This window comes from Pseudophryne corroboree, chromosome 2 (genome assembly GCF_028390025.1).
Source record: "Pseudophryne corroboree isolate aPseCor3 chromosome 2, aPseCor3.hap2, whole genome shotgun sequence".
Lineage (NCBI taxonomy): Eukaryota > Metazoa > Chordata > Amphibia > Anura > Myobatrachidae > Pseudophryne > Pseudophryne corroboree.
Window position 1 is genome coordinate 609,779,950 of NC_086445.1, and position 23,427 is coordinate 609,803,376.

Sequence of the window (23,427 nt, forward strand, 5' to 3'; positions counted from 1 at the left end):
GAGGCCACGCCCACTTTCCCAGGAGGCCACGTCCAGGTGGGTGGGGGCACTTTTACATTTTCTCACTCAGGGTTCTAGTAGGCCTGGAGCCGTCCCTGTTTAAAATGAACCCTCTTTGCAGACGATATGCTGCTTTCTGTCTCAGATCCCAAAACCTCCATTCCAAATATAATATCGCTGCTGTCTATGTTTGGGTCATTTGCGGGTTATAAAGTCAACTTACATAAATCTGAACTTCTACCGCTACCGATCCTTAGTGTCTCTGACCTTTTAGACCCCGCGTTCAGTCATTTCCGTGTTACCCGTACTCATTTTAAATACTTAGGTATAATTAGCCCTTTGTCACTGTCAGCTTTATATTGCTCTAACTTCTCCCCCGTCATCTCTCAAATTGCAAAATTACTGGTCTCATGGAAATTATAACCGTTGTCACTGCTGGGAAGGATAGCTTTGATTAAAAGTATAATATTCCCCAAATTGTCTTACCCGATTCAAATGCTACCTATCGCCCTATCCCCAACTGATATCAAACACTGTTTACATTTATTTACCACTTTTTTATGGAAGGGAGGACATCCCCGCATAGCTCTTACCAAATTATTGCTCCACAAATTTAAGGTGGTTTGGGTCTCCCAGACATTAAACTGTTTACTAACTCCATATTTTTCAGATATATCAGCGACTGTTTGTTAGGTAGGGAGATATATACCCATGCTTTGTCTGAAGCGGCTCTTTTTGCCCCCTTTTCTGCAGCAGCACTGCTTCACACCCCAAAACGCCTTATTCCCCCCAATATTTGTAATAATATTATGTTCCATGACACATATGTGGCATGGAAGGCAATTTGTTTTAAGCTCTCTAGGCCGTAAACTGCGTCTCGATCTATACCTTTTGTGGGAATCCTCAATTCACCCCGGGGGTTAAACAATGTTATGTTCTCACACTGGATATTAAAGGGTATCTCAAAAATAAGCGATGTTTTTGACCCTGGCGGCACGATTTTACAGTTTTCTGACTTGCAGGCCACCTACCAGATTCCACGCCAACAGTTTTTTATGTATCTCCAAGCTTCTCATTATGCTAAGTCAATTACCTCACGGCTATCGCTCTTGCCATCACCTGATCCTATACAATCACTCTTAGCATTTATTGTTTTACTCCCATATTAGACAAAATACTTGAGTGCCGAACTGACAAGATCAGTACCTACTACAGTTTGGAAGCAGAATGTAGCAGCATGGGAGCGAGATGTTCCCTCTATATTCTCTCCTGACCTATTACTTGATCATTTCGAATCCACATTGAAATATTTGCAATGCACCTGGTTACAAGAGGTTCACATCAACACAATTAATAGGGTGTATATCTCATAGGCCAGAAGAAAGCATATGGTTTCAGGGGAGTAAGGAGATTGCCTAAAGTGTAAACGCCAGAACGCAACCTTTTTTCACATCATGTGGTCATGGCCGAAAATTCGTAAATTTTGGGGCAAAGTAACAAACTATATCAATTCTATTTTTCATTTACAACTTCAAGCTGAACCCCTTGCACTATAATGCGCAAATTTTAAACATGGTTCTTTAGGCTCTAATGGTCCTAACTTCATCCCCTTTTTGACCAATATGGTAATAATTGCCAGGAAGGCAATTTTATGTGTTTGGACTAGTCCCACCCACCCTTTTTTTGGGAGTGGTTAAATCCCTTTTATTGAAAACTCTTTATTATGATAGACAATCCATTTTTCCAGCTCTAGAATTTGGTGTAATCTCATTCTATAAGAAATGGGGCCCCCTTGTTGAATCACTTGACTCCCCTACTCGAGACAAAGTTATGCAGGTATTTGAAACTAGTAGCTGGTCTCTCAAACGTAATCTTACTGCTGGTATACAGCCGAATACTCGAGGGATGTCTGACACAACATAGTGACCTGCTCTCCCTATCTTATATTTTATATCGATTTTGATAGATGCTTTTTTATTAATGTATTGCTCTTTCAGTTGTACCATACTTCATTCTTACGCTTTGGACATTTAAATGTTGTTGGTTCACCCAATTGTTAGAATCAGTGACTAATAATGCTTGAGGTTCCTTACCCTTGCCCCCTCCCTCCCCCTTTTTCCTCCTCTTCTCTTTCCTCCTCCTCTTATTTTTTATGATTTGTATTTCTGTATGTTAGGGACTTTACTATTTATTTCATCATGTATGGTTATGAGTGTTACCATTATGTATTGCTCCCTGTACTAATTGGTTTTCTTTCCTGTGTAAAAAAAACCTAATAAAGTTTTGTTTTGTTTTTAAAAAAGGCTTACCCATTACAGGCCATAAAAACATACATAATTACATACAATAAATACATAAATATTGGGCATACATTCCAGTGACATTGGTTTTTCAAAGTAAAGTTCACTTGCGGTTGGCTAAATGGCCTTCAATGGGATGTTGCAGATGGAAATTCAGAAACCCAACGCGGTTTGTCAAAAGACTTTCTCAGGGGTAAATCCATATACTGCTACGTATTATGAGCAAACTCCCCTCCAGAATTGATTGTCAATTCAGTGGATCATGCCAATACGGGACTATAGTATATTCAATATCCCAGTATAAATAGAAAAAAAAACAGACAACCCTAACCCATTCTGGAGGGGAGTTTGCTCATAATATGTAGCAGTATATGGATTTACCCCTGAGAAAGTCTTTTTGACAAAATGTGTATGTATTTATTGTATGTAATAATGTATGTTTTCATGGCCTGTAATGGGTAAACCTTTTTAAAATTAAAATAACCACTATTTATGGTTGCTCATTGGATGCAGTTCATATATGTCAGGTGGTAAAATATTCCTATCAGTTTTGCTTTGATATATATATATATATATATATACACACACTCTGCTCAAAAAAATAAAGGGAACACTTAAACAACACATCCTAGATCTGAATGAATGAAATATTCTTATTAAATACTTTGTTCTTTACATAGTTGAATGTGCTGACAACAAAATCATACAAAAATTATCAATGGAAATCAAATTTATTAACCCATATAGGATTTTGAGTCGCACTCAAAATTAAAGTGGAAAAACACACTACAGGCTGATCCAACTTTGATGTAATGTCCTTAAAACAAGTCAAAATGAGGCCCAGTAGTGTGTGTGGCCTCCACGTGCCTGTATGACCTCCTTACAACGCCTGGGCATGCTCCTGATGAGGTGGCGGATGGTCTCCTGAGGGATCTCCTCCCAGACCTGGACTAAAGCATCCGCCAACTCCTGGACAGTCTGTGGTGCAACGTGGCGTTGGTGGATGGAGCGAGACATGATGTCCCAGATGTGCTCAATTGGATTCAGGTCTGGGGAACGGGCGGGCCAGTCCATAGCATCAATGCCTTCGTCTTGCAGGAACTGCTGACACACTCCAGCCGCATGAGGTCTAGCATTGTCTTGCATTAGGAGGAACCCAGGGCCAACCGCACCAGCATATGATCTCACAAGGGGTCTGAGGATCTCATCTCAGTACCTAATGGCAGTCAGGCTACCTCTGATGAGCACATGGAGGGCTGTGCAGCCCCCCAAAGAAATGCCACCCCACACATTACTGAGCCACTGCCAAATCGGTCATGCTGGAGGATGTTGCAGGCAGCAGAACATTATCCTTGGCATCTCCAGACTCTGTCACGTCTGTCACATGTGCTCAGTGAGATCCTGCTTTCATCTGTGAAGAGCACAGGGTGCCAGTGGTGAATTTGCCAATCTTGGTGTTCTCTGGCAAATGCCAAACGTCCTGCACGGTGTTGGGCTATAAGCACAACCCCCACCTGTGGACGTCGGGCCCTTATACCACCCTCATAGAGTCTGTTTCTGATCATTTGAGTAGACACATGCACATTTGTGGATTGCTGGAGGTAATTTTGCAGGGCTCTGGCAGTGCTCCTCCTGTTCCTCCTTGCACAAAGGTGGAGGTAGCGGTCCTGCTGCTGGGTTGTTGCCCTACTACGGCCTCATCCACGGCTCCTGATGTACTGTCCTGTCTCCTGGTAGCGCCTCCATGCTCTGGACACTACGCTGACAGACACAGCAAACCTTCTTGCCACAGCTCGCATTGATGTGCCATCCTGGATGAGCTGCACTACCTGAGCCACTTGTGTGGGTTGTAGACTCCGTCTCATGCTACCACTAGAGTGAAAGCACCGCCAGCTTTCAAAAGTGACCAAAACATCAGCCAGAAAGCATAGGAGCTGAGAAGTGGTCTGTGGTCACCACCTGCAGAACTCATTTATTGGGGGTGTCTTGCTAATTGCCTATAATTTCCACCTGATGTCTATTCCATTTGCACAACAGCAAGTGAAATTGATTGTCAATCATTGTTGCTTCCTAAGTGGACAGTTTGATTTCACAGAAGTGTGATTGACTTGGAGTTACATTGTGTTGTTTAAGTGTTCCCTTTATTTTTTTTGAGCAGTGTATATATATATATATATATATATATATATATATATAAAAGCAAATTACGGCAGCACACCTTTCATGAAGTAAGCTCTCCGGTGCCTGCTGCTGATCCTCCCCAGCCAGGAGTCCAATATCAGCGCAATAAGTCCAGCAGCACCCAGATGTACAAAGTCATGATGGCACAGGTACGTAATGCAATGTTTCGATGTTTTATTCTATTGTCTTCAGGCAAATGACATACAATAACAAAAAAGTAACTCATTATATCCCCACCATGTGTGAAACGCCATCCGCGGTTTCCGGAACCAGGAAGTATGGCGCCCATAGATGACGTCATATCCTGCTGTCCGTTACCACGGTGATCGGCGCTAATAAAAACAAAAGGGACAATAACCAAGGGCAAGACTCTACCTGATCACAAAAAGCATGTAATCAATCATGTATCAAGAGAGTGTATAGCAGATCAAGTCACAAACAAGTACAATGCTCGATATTACATAAAATAAAGATCCCTCTATATAACAAGAGTTAAGTATTTTATATAAAGGCATGCAGACCAAGACTATCGGTATGTGATCAATAATCATATATCTGAGGTTGGCCATGTTATGATCAGCCTCAGCAAAATGCAGTGCAATTGGGTGTTCACTTCTACCAGTCTCAATAGCTGCCCTAATGGTAGAGCGATGTGCCGTCATTCATTCACGTAGGGTTCTATCAGTTTTACCGACATAGTGTAGTCCACAGAGACACTTAATGAAATAGACAATAAACATGGTCATGCATGTCACCTTATGTTTAATGAAAAACCTCTTACCACTGAACGGGTGGCAGAAGCTTTCACCAACTATAAGATATCGACATGTTACACAATTAATACATTTATAGCACCTATTACGTCTACTAAGGAAATGTGTAACTGGTGCACCAGACATGTTGGTAATATCCGTTTTAACCACCCAGTCTCGGATACTACGTCCCTTGGTATAGCAGGGCATGAGGGTCTTGTTACTCAAATTCAGTTCTTTGTCGGAACTCACAATGGGCCAAAGTTGATTAGACACAGATTTATCACCGTGGTAACGGACAGAGGGACGATTAGGGCAGCTATTGAGACTGGTAGAAGTGAACACCCAGTTGCACAGCATTTTGCCGAGGCTGGTCATAACATGGCCAACCTCAGATATATGTTTACTGATCACATACCATTATCTCTGCCGGATGGGAACCGTTCACTCAAATTGTTGAGATGTGAATCTAGATGGATCCACCGGTTGGACACTTTGTCACCCCGTGGACTTAATGACAGTCTTGGTCTGCATGCCTTTATATAAAATACTTACCTCTTGTTATATACAGGGATCTTTCTTTTATGTAATATCGAGCATTGTACTCGTTTGTGACTTGATCTGCTATACAATCTCTTGATACATGATTGATTACATGCTTTTTGTGATCAGGTACCGTTACCCTTGGTTATTGTCACTTTTGTTTTTATTAGCGCTAATCACCGTGGTAACGGACAGCAGGATATGACATCATCTGTGGGCGCCATACTTCCTGGTTCCAGAAACCGCGGACGGCGTTTCACACATGGTGGGGATATAAGGTGAGTTGCTTTTTGTTATTGTATGTCATTTGCCTGAAGACCATATAGAATAAAACATCGAAACGTTGCATTACGTACCTGTGCCATCGTGACTTTGTACATCCGGGTGCCGCTGGACTTATTGCGCTCTAACACGTTCATGTTTAACGTGGAACAAAACTTGTTTTTTGATGTACCAGAATATAGTAAGAACATTGCTTTTTTTTACTAGGTACATAGATGATGTATTCATGATTTGGACTGGTACCCAGGAGGGTTTTATTACCATGATGTCTGAGATAAATTCACGTGACGAGAATATTAAGTTCACATTTAACATACAGAAGGAGAGTATACACTTTCTAGATGTGAATGTTACCCGCAATTCTGTAGGTTTTAAGACCTCTGTTTATACTAAACCTACAGATTGCAACAAATTTCTCATGGCCTCTAGCCATCATCCCTCATCTTTGATTCAGGGTTTACCATTTTCACAGCTATTAAGGATACACCGCATTTGCAGTGATACATCAGAAGAATTATTGCAGATGGAAAAACTTATTTCCAAATTCCTTGAACGGGGTTATTCTAATAAATTACTACAGGATGCTAAGAAAAGAGCATTAGCAGCCCCTAAAATTAAACAGGATGCCAGTACCACAAAAAAAGTACAGGATAAGATGATTTTTGTTAATCAATTCTCCACTGCTAGCAAACATTTAACTAGATGTGCTTAGAGATATTGGCCCGTAGTACAGGCTGATCAAGCACTGTCCTCTCTTGCTTCCAAACGATTAACACCTTGTTATCGTAGGGGACGCAATCTACGTGATTTATTAGTACATTCTGACATCTCTGAATTTAAGTCCACCAAACCAGCTCATTTTTTAAGCAGGAAACCAGGTAATTTTCGATGCCTTGGTTGTACATGGAGACTGGGGATACTTTATCATCCCGAGTCTGGTAAAGCCATTAAAATCACTCACAGTTTAACATGTACTTCCAGATTTTATTGTATATTACATCAGGTGCCCTTGTGGGCTTTTCTATGTTGGCAAGACCTCCTGCACTTTTAAAGAACGCATGACACAACACCGCAGTGCTATCAAGCAAATTCTTGAAGGTAAATCAATAGACCAGCCTGTTGCCAAACATTTTAAACAGTTTAATCACACTTTATCCAGTCTACTTTACAGAATGATAGACCACATCCCGGCTAACAAAAGAGGTGGCGATAGAAATAAAAAGTTATTACAATGTGAGACGCATTGGATTTATCGGCTGAACACCCTTACTCCTAACGGACTGAATGAATCATTATCATTCAGCAGCTTTCTATAAGATTGTTTTTCTTATTATTATGGCTCCGTTTTCTTGCTATGTACCTTGATTGATAACATCGTTTCATTTATTGTTACTTTGTTATCATAAGTTTCTCTGTACAAGATGGATTCACTTATATAGTAATAGACTATGTGTCTGTTTTACTTTCTCCAGTGTTCCATTTGTCTCACGGTGGAGTGTTAATTGATGAGGTCAGCTCTGACGGATGTCAGAGGAAGTCCAGGGCTCTGGGCATCCTGTGGCCAGTACAAGTGTTTTCTGTATGTTATTTAAAGGTAAGATTGTCTGTTTATATGTTATTATGCCTGACGACGGTTGAAATAAAATTACCGAAACGTTGCAAACTATTGATGGGCTGAGGACCCGTTCTTTATTATAGTCCTGAGAGTGCCGCTCAATTCTACGTGTTTATACAGTGGATAATTCTGCACGAGAAGGCACCAGGCGTTACATTTATTTAATCTGGAGTGGCGACTGCTTGGACATCTATATATATCTATATATCTATGAGAATTTATGTATAGGTCTAATAATGGTATGGTCAAGTTCACCTCATGTAGACATGCACCCTTCTAATTTGTTCCATTACACTAAAGATTGAGTCCTCTCAACCCTAATTATAGGTTGCTGGCCATGATAAGTCCCTGAAAACTCCATGTCATATTCATTCTCTAAAATATTAACCCTACAAAATTGAAAGAAGAGCTATAAACGTGACACATGATCACTGTAAAAATAATTTTATGGCTTTACCTAATCGGTAGTTTAATCAAAACACAACATAATTGTATTACATTATCTTTGCAGGTCTTTTTAGGGTTTTGCATGAGTTTGAGACTGTTATATGCATTGTAATGTGAATAATGTATTTCACTTTGTATATGGGGGAGCATTTCCCTGTTTTATGGAATTACCAACATGTTGTTCTGCTATCATGAAACTTGTGCTGTCTTGTTTCCTTTTCATGACCTCTGAGCTCAAATTTTGATCCCAACAACAGAAAACACACACATAGTCTCACACCTTTAGGAAAATGAGAGCCGGAATGAATACACTAGTAATTTGTGAAGTCTGCCAGCAAATGGATGATATGGAGGATTAGAGATGCAGTGGATGATCAACGATTAAAAGACTGTAAATGTAATCATGTTCAAAAAGCAATTCAAAATTACTGAATTATTATTCAGAGAGCAGGATATAAACAATACTCAGTCAATCCTCATTTATTTAAAATTGACAGTTGTTTTTGGAGGTATTTCTTTCCCCGTTTTCTAGGTCTACCATATATTTTGAAAACCTCAACCTTGGAAATTAGGAAATATAGCAGCAGTATCAAAATGGGGTAGAGGCAATGATGGATGCAGATTGCCCTACACTATTTATTCTACATAGCTATACTAGCAGCAGTGAAACTGTACCTAGCATCCTGCTAATCTGGAACAATTTGTTCAAATTCATCAACCTCATTAGTGATAATAATGGACTAGCGGTCAGTTTCTTAGGCGACAGTACAGTATGTGTTAAGTAATTGTAAACATGTTCTTTACATACTGTTAACACATCACCATTTCATGTACCACATTGTAAATTTACATTTGTAAACATAATTTAAAGATGGCTAACACAAATTTAGAAATGCTGCAATAGTTATAATAGGTATCCTTTTTCCTTTCTCGTTCACTTCTCTCCCAAGCTGTTTTACCCACATTCTACCCTCTGGCTGTTTTCACATCCACGGATTTGATCTCTTCTGACAGCTGTTCTTTTTTTTGGGAGGGGCTGCGCTGAGGTTATAACAAGGGGGATGGTCATAAAGGGTAGATAAATGGAGGACCGCAGCATCTCTCGCCTTTTTAACCAGAAAGCAAATATATAGGAGACGACAGTGGACTGCGTGAATAGAGATACATTTTTGCAGGTAGTACGGCTAGCCCTTGTCGATCATTCAAGGGTAAAAAAAAAAAAAACTGTAGAACGGCAAGTGTAAGTACTGTACAACATGTAAGGGGAACGGTTTATTATAAACCTTAAAAATAGGTTACAGGACATAAGAAAAATTGATCTTAAGCAACAGTATTTAACAAGCAGCAACAAGTATAATAGAAGAGGCAACTAATGGAACAGGTAGGTGCTGTAATGTTCATATTTTAGAGAGCTATTGGCCATAAAGTCATTTGCTCTCGTTTATCAGCATTCCAAATAGATTTATATGATTTTTATATTTTTTTGGCAGTGACTTTATTACTGTATATGTGTATTTATAAGTCTGTCTTTACAAAATGCAACATTCTTCCACAGTACTCTTTATCAGACAGCCTCCTGCCAGTGCCCAAACAGTAAACATTTATAGAAGACCCTGCTCCCAAAATGATCATCCGCCTTGGACGGCTCACCCCTGGGTACTTCCGTCTGCTGCAGGTAATATCTGTATACAGGCAATTTGTTCTATTAAAGTGGCCTTCAGGTACAGGTTTTCTGAATAGTAAGACTTCACACGGAGAAACAGAAAAGTGATGCTGAATGAGATTTTCTATTTCTACCACAAACAGTGATAAAACACAAAATAAATTTCATGTATCTAGTTTTCAGAAATATGTAGAAATATCAATGTGTGATACAGATAGGGCATATTTTAGAGCCCGATTTACTAAAGTTTTATATACAGTATGTATTATGTTTATTTTAGCTGCAGGTTTCTGGAGAATTGGCAACAGAGCCCAAGGACAGACTAGCGAATCGCCTTGCTCTTCTTCTTGCCCTTATGGGCCTTGGACTATCCTACTACAGTGTCCGTCAGCTAGTGCAAGAGTCCAGCCTTCCCCCATCACACTGACAAAGATGACAACGCCATGAGACCTGGAGGCTTTATGGTGGAAAGGCTGGAGAATACTGTATGTAAATGGTAGATAATTACAGCTTTGCAGCCCTTGGTGGTCCTGGAGAAAAGGGTGCCATCAGATGGAAAGGTGGCGAGGCACAGAACATGGGAGAGAATGTATTTTGAGGAATGTACGTGCACAGATAGCATAGACATGGGGTATACTATTTCAATCATGAACACCCCATCATACTGTATATAATAAAAGATTGAGGAGGATTAAGTCAGCATGGCGTCTCAATTGAGATCTATAATGACTTTATTTTTAGATTGCAAACAATATCAGTCTAATTATTTTCTGACATTACCAATCTGGTTGCTTCTTGCAAAAATTAATCATTTTTATTGCCACTGTAAGTCATGTATGTTGTATAACTTAAAAGAGAAAGAAAGATCATAATACAAAATGCTGGGACTAGACTGTATCAGTTGGATAAATTTGGCCATTTATAGAACTACCTTTCCTACACTATTTTAATGCACTTTGCACAAGGCTAAATTATAAAAAATGTCACGGAATGTTAAACAAGTCAAATTGCTTAATCAAGTTTGGATTATGTTAAACATGTCTAATAAATTAACTTTATGTATTCAAAATACATTTTAACAGATCTTAAGTTTCCACTTATAGCTCTCTTAATTTGTTTGTTTTTGAAATATGGAGTCATTCACATATTCCATCCTTCTCCAATACAAAATATAGTGTAAGTCTATGTAGAAAATGTCACTCCAGTCATCCACTCTTACTCATATTCTAAGCATTCAGTCTAAATACATATGCCACATAAACAAATTCACTTTATTACAGGAAGGACGGTAGTGCAAAGGTTAAACACAGCAGCTTTATTTGTGCATCCGTGCAAAATGAGTGAACAGACGTGATTGAAAGTGACAAGCAGTTATGTTTATGGATCACTGAGCAAGCTTCATATTCATTCACGCCCATACACCGAATAGGTCATCTTGTTACATAACCCATGAACAGATGAATAATCACAGCTAAGCACAATGCTTTCAGACTATTTAACTGCAGGATGGGATCCAAGTAGCAGCCATATATATAAGACACCAATATAACAGGTATATTTTAGATGTAGTTCACTTCGTGGTTTAGTTACGATTTTTACATTTAAATATACTTTTAGAGAGAGTCCCATAAAACAAAGATGAGCTTTAGTAAAAACTTTATTGGTACTACAAAAAAATAAACAAGAATGTGAAACATGGCACATGCGGTATCAGGCTTGGCTAGCAGAATACAATTCAAAATACCATTGTTTATTTTTATCTACTGCAAGTTGAAAGTCAGAATGTAGTAGCTCAAAAGGATAATGGGATATCTTCTGTAATCAGCAGCCTGAAAAAAGTAGTTATTCACTAAAGAATCCCAGTGTCCACTAGAAAAGAAAAGGGTACCATACATTTAGACCACACGTCTAAATGTATGGCAAGAGACAATTATTCCATTGCAACGTCCTGTGTCTGGATCTCAATTTGTTTTGGGGGTATGTAAGAGCCCATCCCTGCAGCTCTTTCTGCTTCTTCCTGAGTATATGGCTCTTCTTTTAACTGCTTCAACCTGTAATAGATAAATAACATCCACAGTAAAATCACCAATCCTCACTTCTCAGCCATGGAAGCCACACCTAAAGTTCAGTAAACTTCTCATATCTAATTGCATTCATCTGAACATGCTTATGCAAGTTTCTGTATGTTAAACATGCTAGATGGACACTGATTTCAGCATATACTGTATGGGAAGGCATTTCTTACCTGCGCTTGTGAATTTTGGTTTTGAAATGCTCCTTCAGAGTCTTCAGGTCCACAAAGTATCTTCTGAAAAATTACAAACATTTGTTAGTTAGTATATAAATAAATATATACAGCCCATCAAAGTAAATATAATAAAAACATACTTACAATAAATACATACACATCCATATGCAAAACACACAAAGTATTCTAAACCTCTTGTAAGCAACACATAGCACAGTTGCTAAAAGAGTAGTACATACAATACTACAATTTGATTGCCAGGTGGCCAAACACCAATCCACCCTATGTGATGTGAGTACTATGAAGAAGTATAGTGCGGAACTCATACTGATAAAGTTATAAGTAAAAAAAGTATATTCTTGAAACTAAATTAGGTAATAGAGTATCACAGACATGAATATACAATATATAAAATGATGTAAAGTAACAGTCCAATGTGATTACATCTTAAAAAAAACTAAAATCACAAGAAAATAAATGTTGCCATTGAAATATACAAGCACTCCTAACAACAAACCGTTTAAAGCCACTACTCTCAATACACATCACATTCAGAAGAGGTAAATATATAGGAGATTTTATTTGTGGCTGTTAAGAACTGCTATTTCTTACTGATATCAGTAATGCTGAGTGAGACACGCTAATGATAAATTAATAACTATTTATAATTAACCACTTGCAAAAGGAAAAATTGAAACGTAACAAAGAAATGCAACTAGTTTTCCTGATCTCTATTTGCAGAAACCATGATATTCATATCATGAACTTATAATGAAGAATGCACGCAGATAGTTTCCCAATATTTTGTATAAGCATTAATATGTTCAGTATTAACACCTGCACAAAATATACAAAACAGTGCATCACAGATGGTATTAATACACATTAATCACATTGCTTATTTTAGAACATAGGTCTGCAACTCGGTTCTCATTATCCCACACAGTGCATGTTTTGCAGGTAACCCAGCAGGTGCACAGGTGTATTAATTACTCAGACACATTTTAAAAGGTCCACAGGTGGAGTTAATTATAAACATAAATTAGCACTCCATAATCGCAGCAATAACGCCATAAACACAAACAAAAAAAGACGCTTTTTTCTTTGATAATTAGCTTTATTAGTACCTGACTCTTTTCAACCTAGTTGCCAGGAGTAAAATCTTAGTCAACCTGGCAGCCTGAATTTGTTGAGCCCTGTAGTAAACACATATTGACCCTATAACGACAGCACACTTAAGGGGGGTACACACGGAGAGATCTGTGTTTAAAATCTTAGCAATCTGACTTGATTGCTTAGATCAGGCATGTCCAAACTGCGGCCACCCAGCTGTTGTGAAACTACATATCCCAGCATGCCCTGACAGTTTTGCTGTCAGGGAATGCTAAAGCTGTGTCAGGGCATGCTGGGATGTGTAGTTTCTCAACAGCTGGAGGGCCGCAGTTTGGACATGCCTGGCTTAGATTATAAGCACGGATCTATTGTGTGTATGCCCCCCAGTGATAGCGATGCGCGGCCCTGCGCATCTCTATCGCCAGTGCTAGATTGAGCCTGATTGAAGGCTCAATCTAGCGGGTCGCTCACTTTAGCGCTAATTGAAGTGAACGCCCCCCCCGTTGTCGTTGTCACTCGCTCAGCACACATCACTCCCGTCAGTACTGGCCTTTACACAGACTCCATTATAGGGGCTATTTACTAAGCCTTGGATGGAGATAAAGTACCAGCCAATCAGCTCACGTAATTTTTCAAAGACAGCCTGATAACATGGCAGATAGGAGCTGATTGGCTGTTACTTTATCTCCGTCCACTTTATCTCCATCCAAGGCTTATTAAATAGACCCCTATGTGTTATAAAACACACAGAATGGACTATACAATTAATCGAATAACAGATTTATATTTGTAATCCATTTAACACAACATAATCCACACATAACAATACAGTAATATAGATAAGCAGTTACCACTTCCATTGCTGTATTAGAAGAGAACACGTCCCCATTTATCTCTCTGTTCCCAGATGCTTTCTCTTTTGCCCCTCAGGGTCCAGGTAAAAATAAGATTTTACTTACCGGTAAATCTATTTCTCGTAGTCCGTAGTGGATGCTGGGGACTCTGTAAGGACCATGGGGAATAGACGGGCTCCGCAGGAGACTGGGCACTCTAAGAAAGATTTAGTACTACTGGTGTGCACTGGCTCCTCCCTCTATGCCCCTCCTCCAGACCTCAGTTAAGGAAACTGTGCCCGGAAGAGCTGACATTATAAGGAAAGGATTTTGGAATCCAGGGTAAGACTCATACCAGCCACACCAATCACACCGTATAACTTGTGATAAACTTACCCAGTCAACAGTATGAACAACAACAGAGCATCAACAATGGATGCCCACATAACATAACCCTTTATTAAGCAATAACTATGTACACGTATTGCAGAAAGTCCGCACTTGGGACGGGCGCCCAGCATCCACTACGGACTACGAGAAATAGATTTACCGGTAAGTAAAATCTTATTTTCTCTAACGTCCTAGTGGATGCTGGGGACTCCGTAAGGACCATGGGGATTATACCAAAGCTCCCAAACGGGCGGGAGTGCGCGGATGACTCTGCAGCACCGAATGGGCAAACACAAGGTCCTCCTCAGCCAGGGTATCAAACTTGTAGAACTTAGCAAATGTGTTTGTACCCGACCAAGTAGCTGCTCGGCAAAGCTGTAATGCAGAGACCCCTCGGGCAGCCGCCCAAGAAGAGCCCACTTTCCTTGTGGAATGGGCTTTCACTGATTTTGGATGCGGCAAACCAGCCGCAGAATGAGCCTGCTGAATCGTGCTACAGATCCAGCGAGCAATGGTTTGCTTTGAAGCAGGAGCACCCAGCTTGTTGGATGCATACAGGATAAACAGCGTGTCAGTCTTCCGGACTCCAGCCGTCCTGGCTACATAGATCTTCAAAGCCCTGACTACATCAAGCAACTTGGAATCCTCCAAGTCACGAGTAGCCGCAGGCACCACAATAGGTTGGTTCAAATGAAAAGATGACACCACCTTCGGCAGAAATTGCGGACGAGTCCGTAATTCTGCCCTGTCCATATGGAAAACCAGATAGGGGCTTTTACATGACAAAGCCGACAATTCTGACACACGCCTAGCCGAAGCTAAGGCCAATAGCATGACCACCTTCCACGTGAGATACTTTAGCTCCACGGTCTTAAGTGGCTCAAACCAGTGGGATTTCAGGAAACCCAACACCACGTTGAGATCCCAAGGTGCCACTGGTGGCACAAAAGGGGGCTGAATATGCAGCACTCCCTTAACAAACGTCTGAACTTCAGGAAGAGAAGCCAGTTCCTTTTGAAAGAAAATGGATAGGGCCGAAATCTGGACCTTTATGGACCCCAACTTCAGGCCCATAGTCACTCCAGACTGTAGGAAGTGCAGGAACCGGCCCAGCTGGAATTCCTCTGTAGGGGCCGTCCTGGCCTCACACCAGGCAACATATTTTCGCCATATACGGTGATAGTGTCTTGCTGTCACGTCCTTCCTAGCCTTTATCAGCGTGGGAATAGCTTCTTACGGAATGCCTTTTTCCGCTAGGATCCTGCGTTCAACCGCCATGCCGTCAAACGCAGCCGCGGTAAGTCTTGGAACAGACAGGGCCCCTGTTGCAACAGGTCCTGTCTGAGAGGCAGAGGCCATGGGTCCTCTGTGAGCATTTCTTGCAGTTCCGGGTACCAAGTCCTTCTTGGCCAATCCGGAACAATGAGTATTGTTCTCACTCCTCTTTTTCTTACGATTCTCAGCACCTTGGGTATGAGAGGAAGAGGAGGAAACACATAGACCGACTGGAACAACCATGGTGTTACCAGTGCGTCCACAGCTATCGCCTGAGGGTCTCTTGACCTGGCGCAATACCTTTTTGTTGAGACGGGACGTCATCATGTCTACCTGTGGCAGTTCCCATCGATTTGTAATCTGAGTGAAAACTTCGTGATGAAGTCCCCACTCTCCCGGGTGGAGGTCGTGCCTGCTGAGGAAGTCTGCTTCCCAGTTGTCCACGCCCGGAATGAACATTGGTGACAGTGCTTGCACGTGATTCTCCACCTAACGAAGAATCCTGGTGGCTTCCGCCATCGCCACTCTGCTTCTTGTGCCGCCCTGGCGGTTTACATGAGCCACTGCGGTGATGTTGTCTGACTGAATCAGCACCGGTTGGTTGCGAAGCAGAGGCTCTGCTTGACTCAGGGCGTTGTATATGGCCCTTAGTTCCAGGCTATTTATGTGCAGACAAGCCTCCTGACTTGACCACAACCCTTGGAAGTTTCTTCCCTGAGTGACTGCCCCCACCCTCGGAGGCTCGCATCCGTGGTCACCAGGACCCAGTCCTGTATGCCGAACCTGCGGCCCTCGAGAAGGTGAGCACTCTGTAGCCACCACAGAAGAGACACCCTGGCCCTCGGGGACAGGGTGATCAGCCGATGCATCTGAAGATGCGATCCGGACCACTTGTCCAACAGATCCCACTGAAAGATCCTTGCATGGAACCTGCCGAAGGGAATGGCTTCGTATGATGCCACCATCTTTCCCAGGACTCGCGTGCAGCGATGCACCGACACCTGTTTCGGTTTTAAGAGGTCTCTGACTAGAGTCACGAGCTCTTGAGCCTACTCCGCCGGGAGAAACATCTTCTTCTGGTCCGTGTCCGGAATCATGCCAAGCAAGGGCAGACGCGTCGTAGGAATCAGCTGCGGGTTTGGGATATTCAGAATCCAGCCGTGCTGTTGCAACACTTCCTGAGAGTGTGCTACGCTGATCAGCAACTGCTCTCTGGACCTCGCCTTTATGAGGAGATCGTCCAAGTATGGGATAATTGTGACCCCTTGCTTTCGAAGGAGCACCATCATTTCCGCCATTACCCTGGTAAATATTCTCGGTGCCGTGGAGAGCCCAAACGGCAACGTCTGGAATTGGTAATGACAGTCCAGTACCACAAATCTGAGGTACTCCTGATGAGGTGGATAAATGGGGACATGCAAGTAAGCATCCTTGATGTCCAGAGACACCATAAAATCCCCCTCTTCCAGGCTTGCAATGACCGCTCTGAGCGATTCCATTTTGAACTTGAATCTTTTCAGATAAATGTTCAGGGACTTCAAATTCAATTTGGGCAGACCGAACCGTCCGGTTTCGGTACCACAAACATTGTGGAATAGTATCCCCTTCCCTGTTGAAGGAGGGGAACCTTTACCACCACCTGCTGGAGATATAACTTGTGAATTGCCGCTAACACTACCTCCCTTTCCATGGGGGAAGCTGGTAGGGCTGATTTGAGGTAACTGAGGGGGCATCACTTCGAATTCCAGCTTGTATCCCTGAGACACAATCTGTATAGCCCAGGGATCCACCTGTGAGCGAACCCACTGGTGGCTGAAATTTCGGAGACACGCCCCCACCACTCCTGGCTCCACCTGTGGAGCCCCAGTGTCATGCGGTGGATTTAGTAGAAGCCGGGGAGGACTTCTGTTCCTGGGAACTAGCTGTATGGTGCAGCTTCTTTCCTCTACCCCTGCCTCTGGCAAGAAAGAACGCACCTCTGACCTTCTTGCTTCTTTGTGATCGAAAGGACTGCATTTGGTAATACGGTGCTTTCTTAGGCTGTGAGGGAATATATGGCAAAAAATTTGACTTCCCAGCCGCAGCTGTGGAAACTAGGTCCGAGAGGCCGTCCCCAAACAATTCCTCACCCTTGTAAGGTAAAACCTCCATGTGCTTTTTGGAGTCGGCATCACCTGTCCATTGCAGAGTCCAGAGGACCCTTCTGGCAGAAATTGACATTGCATTTATTCTAGAGCCCAGTAGGCAAATGTCCCTCTGGGCATCCCTCATATATAGGACAGCGTCTTTTATATGCCCCAGGGTCAGTAAAATGGTATCCTTGTCGAAGGTATCCATTTCCTCAGACAGATTATCTGTCCATGCTGCTACAGCACTACACATCCAGGCCGACGCAATTGCCGGCCTCAGTAGAGTACCTGAATGTGTATAAACAGACTTCAGGATACTTTCCTGCTTCCTATCTGCAGGATCCTTTAGGGCGGCCGTATCCTGTGACGGCAGGGCCACCTTCTTAGATAAGCGTGTTAGCGCTTTATCTACCCTAGGGGAGGATTCCCAGCACACCCTGTCCGTTGGCGGGAAAGGATACGCCATAAGTAACCTTTTGGAAATCAGCAGTTTCCTATCGGGGGAATCCCACGCTTTTTCACATAATTCATTTAACTCATGTGAAGGGGGTAAAGTCACCTCTTGCTTTTTCTCCCCATACATATAAACCCTCTTGTCAGGGACAGGGTTTACCTCTGATATGTGCAAAACATCCTTCATTGCTGTAATCATGTAGCGGATGGCTTTAGCCATTTTAGGCTGTAATTTTGCATCAACCTCATCGACACTGGAGTCAGAATCCGTGTCGATATCTGTGTCAACAATTTTGGATAGTGGGCGCTTCTGAGACCCTGACGGCCTTTGCGCTGTAGGATCAGGCATGGGCTGAGACCCCGACTGTCCCAAGGCATCAGCTTTATCCAGCCTTTTATGCAAGGAGTTTACATTATCATTTAACACCTTCCACATATCCATCCAATCAGGTGTCGGCGCCGTCGGCGGAGACACGTCATTCATCTGCACTTGCTCTGCCTCCACATAGCCCTCTTCGTCAAACATGTCGACACACGCGTACCGACACACCACACACACAGGGGATGCTCTATATGAGGACAGGACCCCCACAAGGCCTTTTGGAGAGACAGAGAGAGAGTATGCCAGCACACACCCCAGCGCTATATGACCCAGGAATCACACAGTAACTTAGTGTTTACCCAGTAGCTGCTGTATATATGATTCATGCGCTAAATTTATGTGCCCCCCCCCTCTCTTTTTACCCTTTCTACCGTGATTCTGCAGGGGAGAGCCTGGGGAGCTTCTTCTCAGCGGAGCTGTGGAGAGAAAATGGCGCTGGTGAGTGCTGAGGAAGAAGGCCCCGCCCCCTCAGCGGCGGGCTTCTGTCCCGCGATTTTGTGTGAAATTAATGGCGGGGGCTCATGCATATAACAGTGTCCAACTGTATATATGCTGCTTTTGCCAGGAGGTACTTAATTGCTGCCCAGGGCGCCCCCCCTGCGCCCTGCACCCTACAGTGACCGGAGTGTGTTGGTTAGTGTGGGCGCAATGGCGCACAGCTGCAGTGCTGTGCGCTACCTCATATGAAGACAGGAGTCTTCTGCCGCCGATTTTGACGTCTTCTTGCTTCAACCCGCCGGCTTCTGTCTTCTGGCTCTGCGAGGGGGGCAGCGGCGCGGCTCCGGGAACGGACGACCAAGGTTAGGTTCCTGTGTTCGATCCCTCTGGAGCTAATGGTGTCCAGTAGCCTAAGAAGCGCAACCTAGCCGCAGTTAGTAGGTTTGCTTCTCTCCCCTCAGTCCCACGTAGCAGAGAGTCTGTTGCCAGCAGAAGCTCTCTGAAAATAAAAAACCTAACTAAAATACTTTCTTATTAGCAAGCTCAGGAGAGCTCACTAAAATGCACCCAGCTCTGTCCGGGCACAGATTCTAACTGAGGTCTGGAGGAGGGGCATAGAGGGAGGAGCCAGTGCACACCAGTAGTACTAAATCTTTCTTAGAGTGCACAGTCTCCTGCGGAGCCCGTCTATTCCCCATGGTCCTTACGGAGTCCCCAGCATCCACTAGGACGTTAGAGAAAGAGTTGACCCCTTTGTTCAGGGTGGTACCAAGCCACATAAAGCAGTCATGAATTATTTGATATGTGATCAACTTTATGTTGGCTTATGAACGTGATTGAGATTGCAAGGCTTGTAGTATGTGGAGAGCCAAATGTTTCTATGCTAATAACGGGAACCTGTACCCACTAAAACCACTTAAGATTGCCATTTCTGATGTAAATTCCAAAGACAGTGTTTATTTGTCATGTGGAAATTCCAGTGCCAGAACTAAGTACTGAAACTAAATTTCTGAAAATGAGAGGAGAAACCACACATTGTTCATCAGTGGATATACTGCCCCCTGCTATGCTGATATTATTCCTGTCCTCAAATATGTTGCTTCTCAACTATGGCACCAATCACAAACACCAGAAAGACTACAGTTCAGATAATTAGGTATCTCAGCATTTTTGTCATTTTGGACTCCAAATCACTGGAGCCGCCATTAGCCGGTAGTGTGCATTTGGTGATAAGACTCACACGCTGGCAGCATTCTGGTGTATATTTGCTCCAGGCTGGTATAGTTTAAACTAGAGGGAGCACAGAGTTTAAAGTACCCCCAAAGTTTAGGGTGATTTACCCTGCAAAAGAAATGTGGGATAGTAAGAAATATCTACTCAGTCTTTTATGAGTGGTGCAGATCCTATTAGGAAGAAAGATAGTGTCAGTTTGGAACATTTGTTTTATTTTTTAACCTGAGGTTTATTTAAATTGCCCTGGATTCAAAACAGCCTTTTAAAATCAACTGGCTGATGTCTATGAATCCAAGCACTAATATCACAGCTGTGATCTTTCATATTGCCAAAGCACTGTAAAATACAAATCAGATAATTGTATTTCACAATGCTTTGACAATTTAAACTCACACAGATACAAATAAGAATTTAAACCTACCGGTAAATCTTTTTCTCCTAGTCCGTAGAGGATGCTGGGGACTCCGTAAGGACCATAGGGAATAGACAGGCTCCGCAGGAGACATGGGCACTAAAAAGAACTTTAGAATGGGTGTGCACTGGCTCCTCCCTCTATGCCCCTCCTCCAGACCTCAGTTAGAGAAACTGTGCCCAGAGGAGACCCACAGTACGAGGAAAGGATTTTTGTTAATCTAAGGGCAAGATTCATACCAGCCCACACCATCCACACCGTATAACCTGGAATATACGTAACCAGTTAACAGTATGAACAAAACAGTATCAGCCAACGACTGATCTTAACTGTAACATAACCCTTATGTAAGCAACAACTATATACAAGTCTTGCAGAATTTTGTCCGCACTGGGACGGGCGCCCAGCATCCTCTACGGACTAGCAGAAAAAGATTTACCGGTAGATATAAAATCTTATTTTCTCTTACATCCTAGAGGATGCTGGGGACTCCGTAAGGACCGTGGGGATTATACCAAAGCTCCAAACCGGGCGGGAGAGTGCGGATGACTCTGCAGCACCGATTGAGCAAACATGAGGTCCTCATCAGCCAGGGTATCAAACTTGTCGAATTTTGCAAAAGTGTTTGAACCCGACCAAGTAGCCGCTCGGCAAAGCTGTAAAGCCGAGACGCCTCGGGCAGCCGCCCAAGTAGAGCCCACCTTCCTAGTGGAATGGGCCTTTACCGAATTTGGTACCAGCAATCCAGTTGTAGAATGAGCCTGCTGAATCGTGTTACAGATCCAGCGAGCAATAGTCTGCTTAGAAGCAGGAGCGCTAACCTTGTTGGCCGCATACAGGACAAACAGAGCTTCTGTTTTCCTAATCCGAGCCGTCCTGGCTACGTAAATTTTTAAGGCCCTGACTACATCAAGGGATTTGGAATCCTCCAAGTCTCCCGTAGCCACAGGCACCACAATAGGTTGGTTCATATGAAACGATGACACCACCTTAGGTAAAAATTGAGGACGAGTCCTCAACTCTGCTCCATCCACATGGAAAATGAGATAGGGGCTCTTATGAGACAAGGCCGCCAATTCGGACACCCGCCTTGCAGATGCCAAGGCCAACATCATGACCACCTTCCGAGTGAGAAACTTTAATTCAACCGTTTGAAGAGGCTCAAACCAGTGAGATTTTAGGAACTCTAACACCACGTTAAGGTCCCATGGTGCCACTGGGGGCACAAAAGGGGGCTGGATGTGTAGCACTCCCTTTACAAAAGTCTGGACTTCTGGAAGAGAAGCCAATTTTTTCTGGAAGAATATAGATAGGCTCCATTAAGGTACAGATTTCGGCCCTAACTTTAGGGCCATATCCACTCCTGTCTGTAGAAAGTGGAGAAACCGGCCCAAATGGAAATCTTCTGTAGAAGCATTCTTGGCTTCACACCAAGAAACATACTTCTTCCAGATACGGTGATAATGTTTCGCCGTCACCTCCTTCCTAGTCTTTATCAGAGTAGGGATGACTTCTTCCGGAATACCCTTCCCGGCTAGGATTCGGTGTTCACCGCCATGCCATCAAACGTAACCGCGGTAAGTCTTAGAACACGCAGGGCCCCTGCTGCAACAGGTCCTCCCTGAGAGGAAGAGGCCATGGATCTTCTGTGAGCAGTTCCTGAAGATCTGAATACCAGGCCCTTCGAGGCCAATCTGGAACAATGAGTATTGTCTGCACTCTCTTCTGTCATATGATTCTCAATATTTTTGCGATGAGAAGAAGAGGAGGGAACACATAGACCGACTGAAACACCCATGGTGTCACCAGGGCGTCCACCGCTACTGCCTGAGGGTCCCTTGACCTGGCACAATACCTCCGAAGCTTCTTGTTGAGGCGTGACGCCATTATGTCTATTTGAGGAAGTCCCCAAAGACTTGTTATTTCTGTAAAAAGTTCTTGATGAAGTCCCCACCTCCTGGATGGAGATCGTGTCTGCTGAGGAAGTCTGCTTCCCAGTTGGTCACTCCCGGAATGAATACTGCTGACAGAGCGCTTACGTGATTTTCTGCCCAGCGCAAAATCCAGGTGGCTTCCGCCATTGCCACTCTGCTCCTTGTCCCGCCTTGGCGGTTTACATGAGCCACGGCTGTGACGTTGTCTGATTGAATCAGAACCGGTAGGTCGCAAAGAATATTCTCCGCTTGTCGTAGGCCGTTGTATATGGCCCTCAATTCCAGTATGTTGATGTGTAGACAAGCCTCCCGGCTTGACCACAGTCCCTGAAAATTCCTTCCTTGTGTGACTGCTCCCCATCCTCGGAGGCTCGCGTCCGTGGTCACCAGAACCCAGTCCTGAATGCCGAACCTGCGACACTCTAGAAGGTGAGCACTCTGCAGCCACCACAGGAGAGACACCCTGGCCCTGGGGGACAGGCTTATTTTCTGATGAATTTGAAGGTGGGACCCGGACCACTTGTCCAGAAGGTCCCATTGAAAAGTTCTCGCATGAAACCTGCCGAAGGGGATGGCCTCGTAGGTCGCCACCATTTTCCCCAGTACTCGAGTGCATTGATGGACTGACACTCTTTTCGGTTTTAACAGGTCTCTGACCATGTTCTGGAGTTCCTGGGCTTTTTCCATCAGGAGAAAAACCCTCTTTTGTTCTGTGTTCAGAATCATGCCTAAGAAAGACAGTCGAGTCGTTGGAACCAACTGTGACTTTGGTAGATTTAGAATCCAGCCATGTTGCTGTAGTAC

The 23,427-nt window shown here is 43.2% G+C and overlaps 2 protein-coding genes across 6 annotated transcripts in view; one reads left to right on the top strand and one right to left on the bottom strand.

Moving 5' to 3' along the window:
* Positions 1 to 10,815, top strand: part of ZNF593OS (ZNF593 opposite strand) — a 35,082-nt gene extending 24,267 nt beyond the window's left edge. For 2 of the 3 annotated variants that reach the window (XM_063954750.1, XM_063954751.1), the window contains 3 exons: positions 7,531 to 7,652; positions 9,676 to 9,795; positions 10,064 to 10,815. In XM_063954750.1, coding sequence (XP_063810820.1) covers positions 9,745 to 9,795; positions 10,064 to 10,210 — 198 coding nt within the window. In that variant the 5' untranslated portion in view covers positions 7,531 to 7,652; positions 9,676 to 9,744 and the 3' untranslated portion in view covers positions 10,211 to 10,815. The remainder of the gene's footprint in view (positions 1 to 7,530; positions 7,653 to 9,675; positions 9,796 to 10,063) is intronic. The other variant, XM_063954752.1, reaches the window with a different exon arrangement.
* A 607-nt stretch (positions 10,816 to 11,422) lies between these two features.
* ZNF593 (zinc finger protein 593) overlaps positions 11,423 to 23,427 on the bottom strand; it is a 51,180-nt gene continuing 39,175 nt past the window's right edge. For all 3 annotated transcript variants that reach the window (XM_063954747.1, XM_063954748.1, XM_063954749.1), the window contains exons 3-4: positions 12,029 to 12,091; positions 11,423 to 11,834 (exon numbers count right to left, since the gene is read on the bottom strand). In XM_063954747.1, the coding sequence (XP_063810817.1) occupies positions 11,714 to 11,834; positions 12,029 to 12,091 (184 nt within the window). In that variant the 3' untranslated portion in view covers positions 11,423 to 11,713. The remainder of the gene's footprint in view (positions 11,835 to 12,028; positions 12,092 to 23,427) is intronic.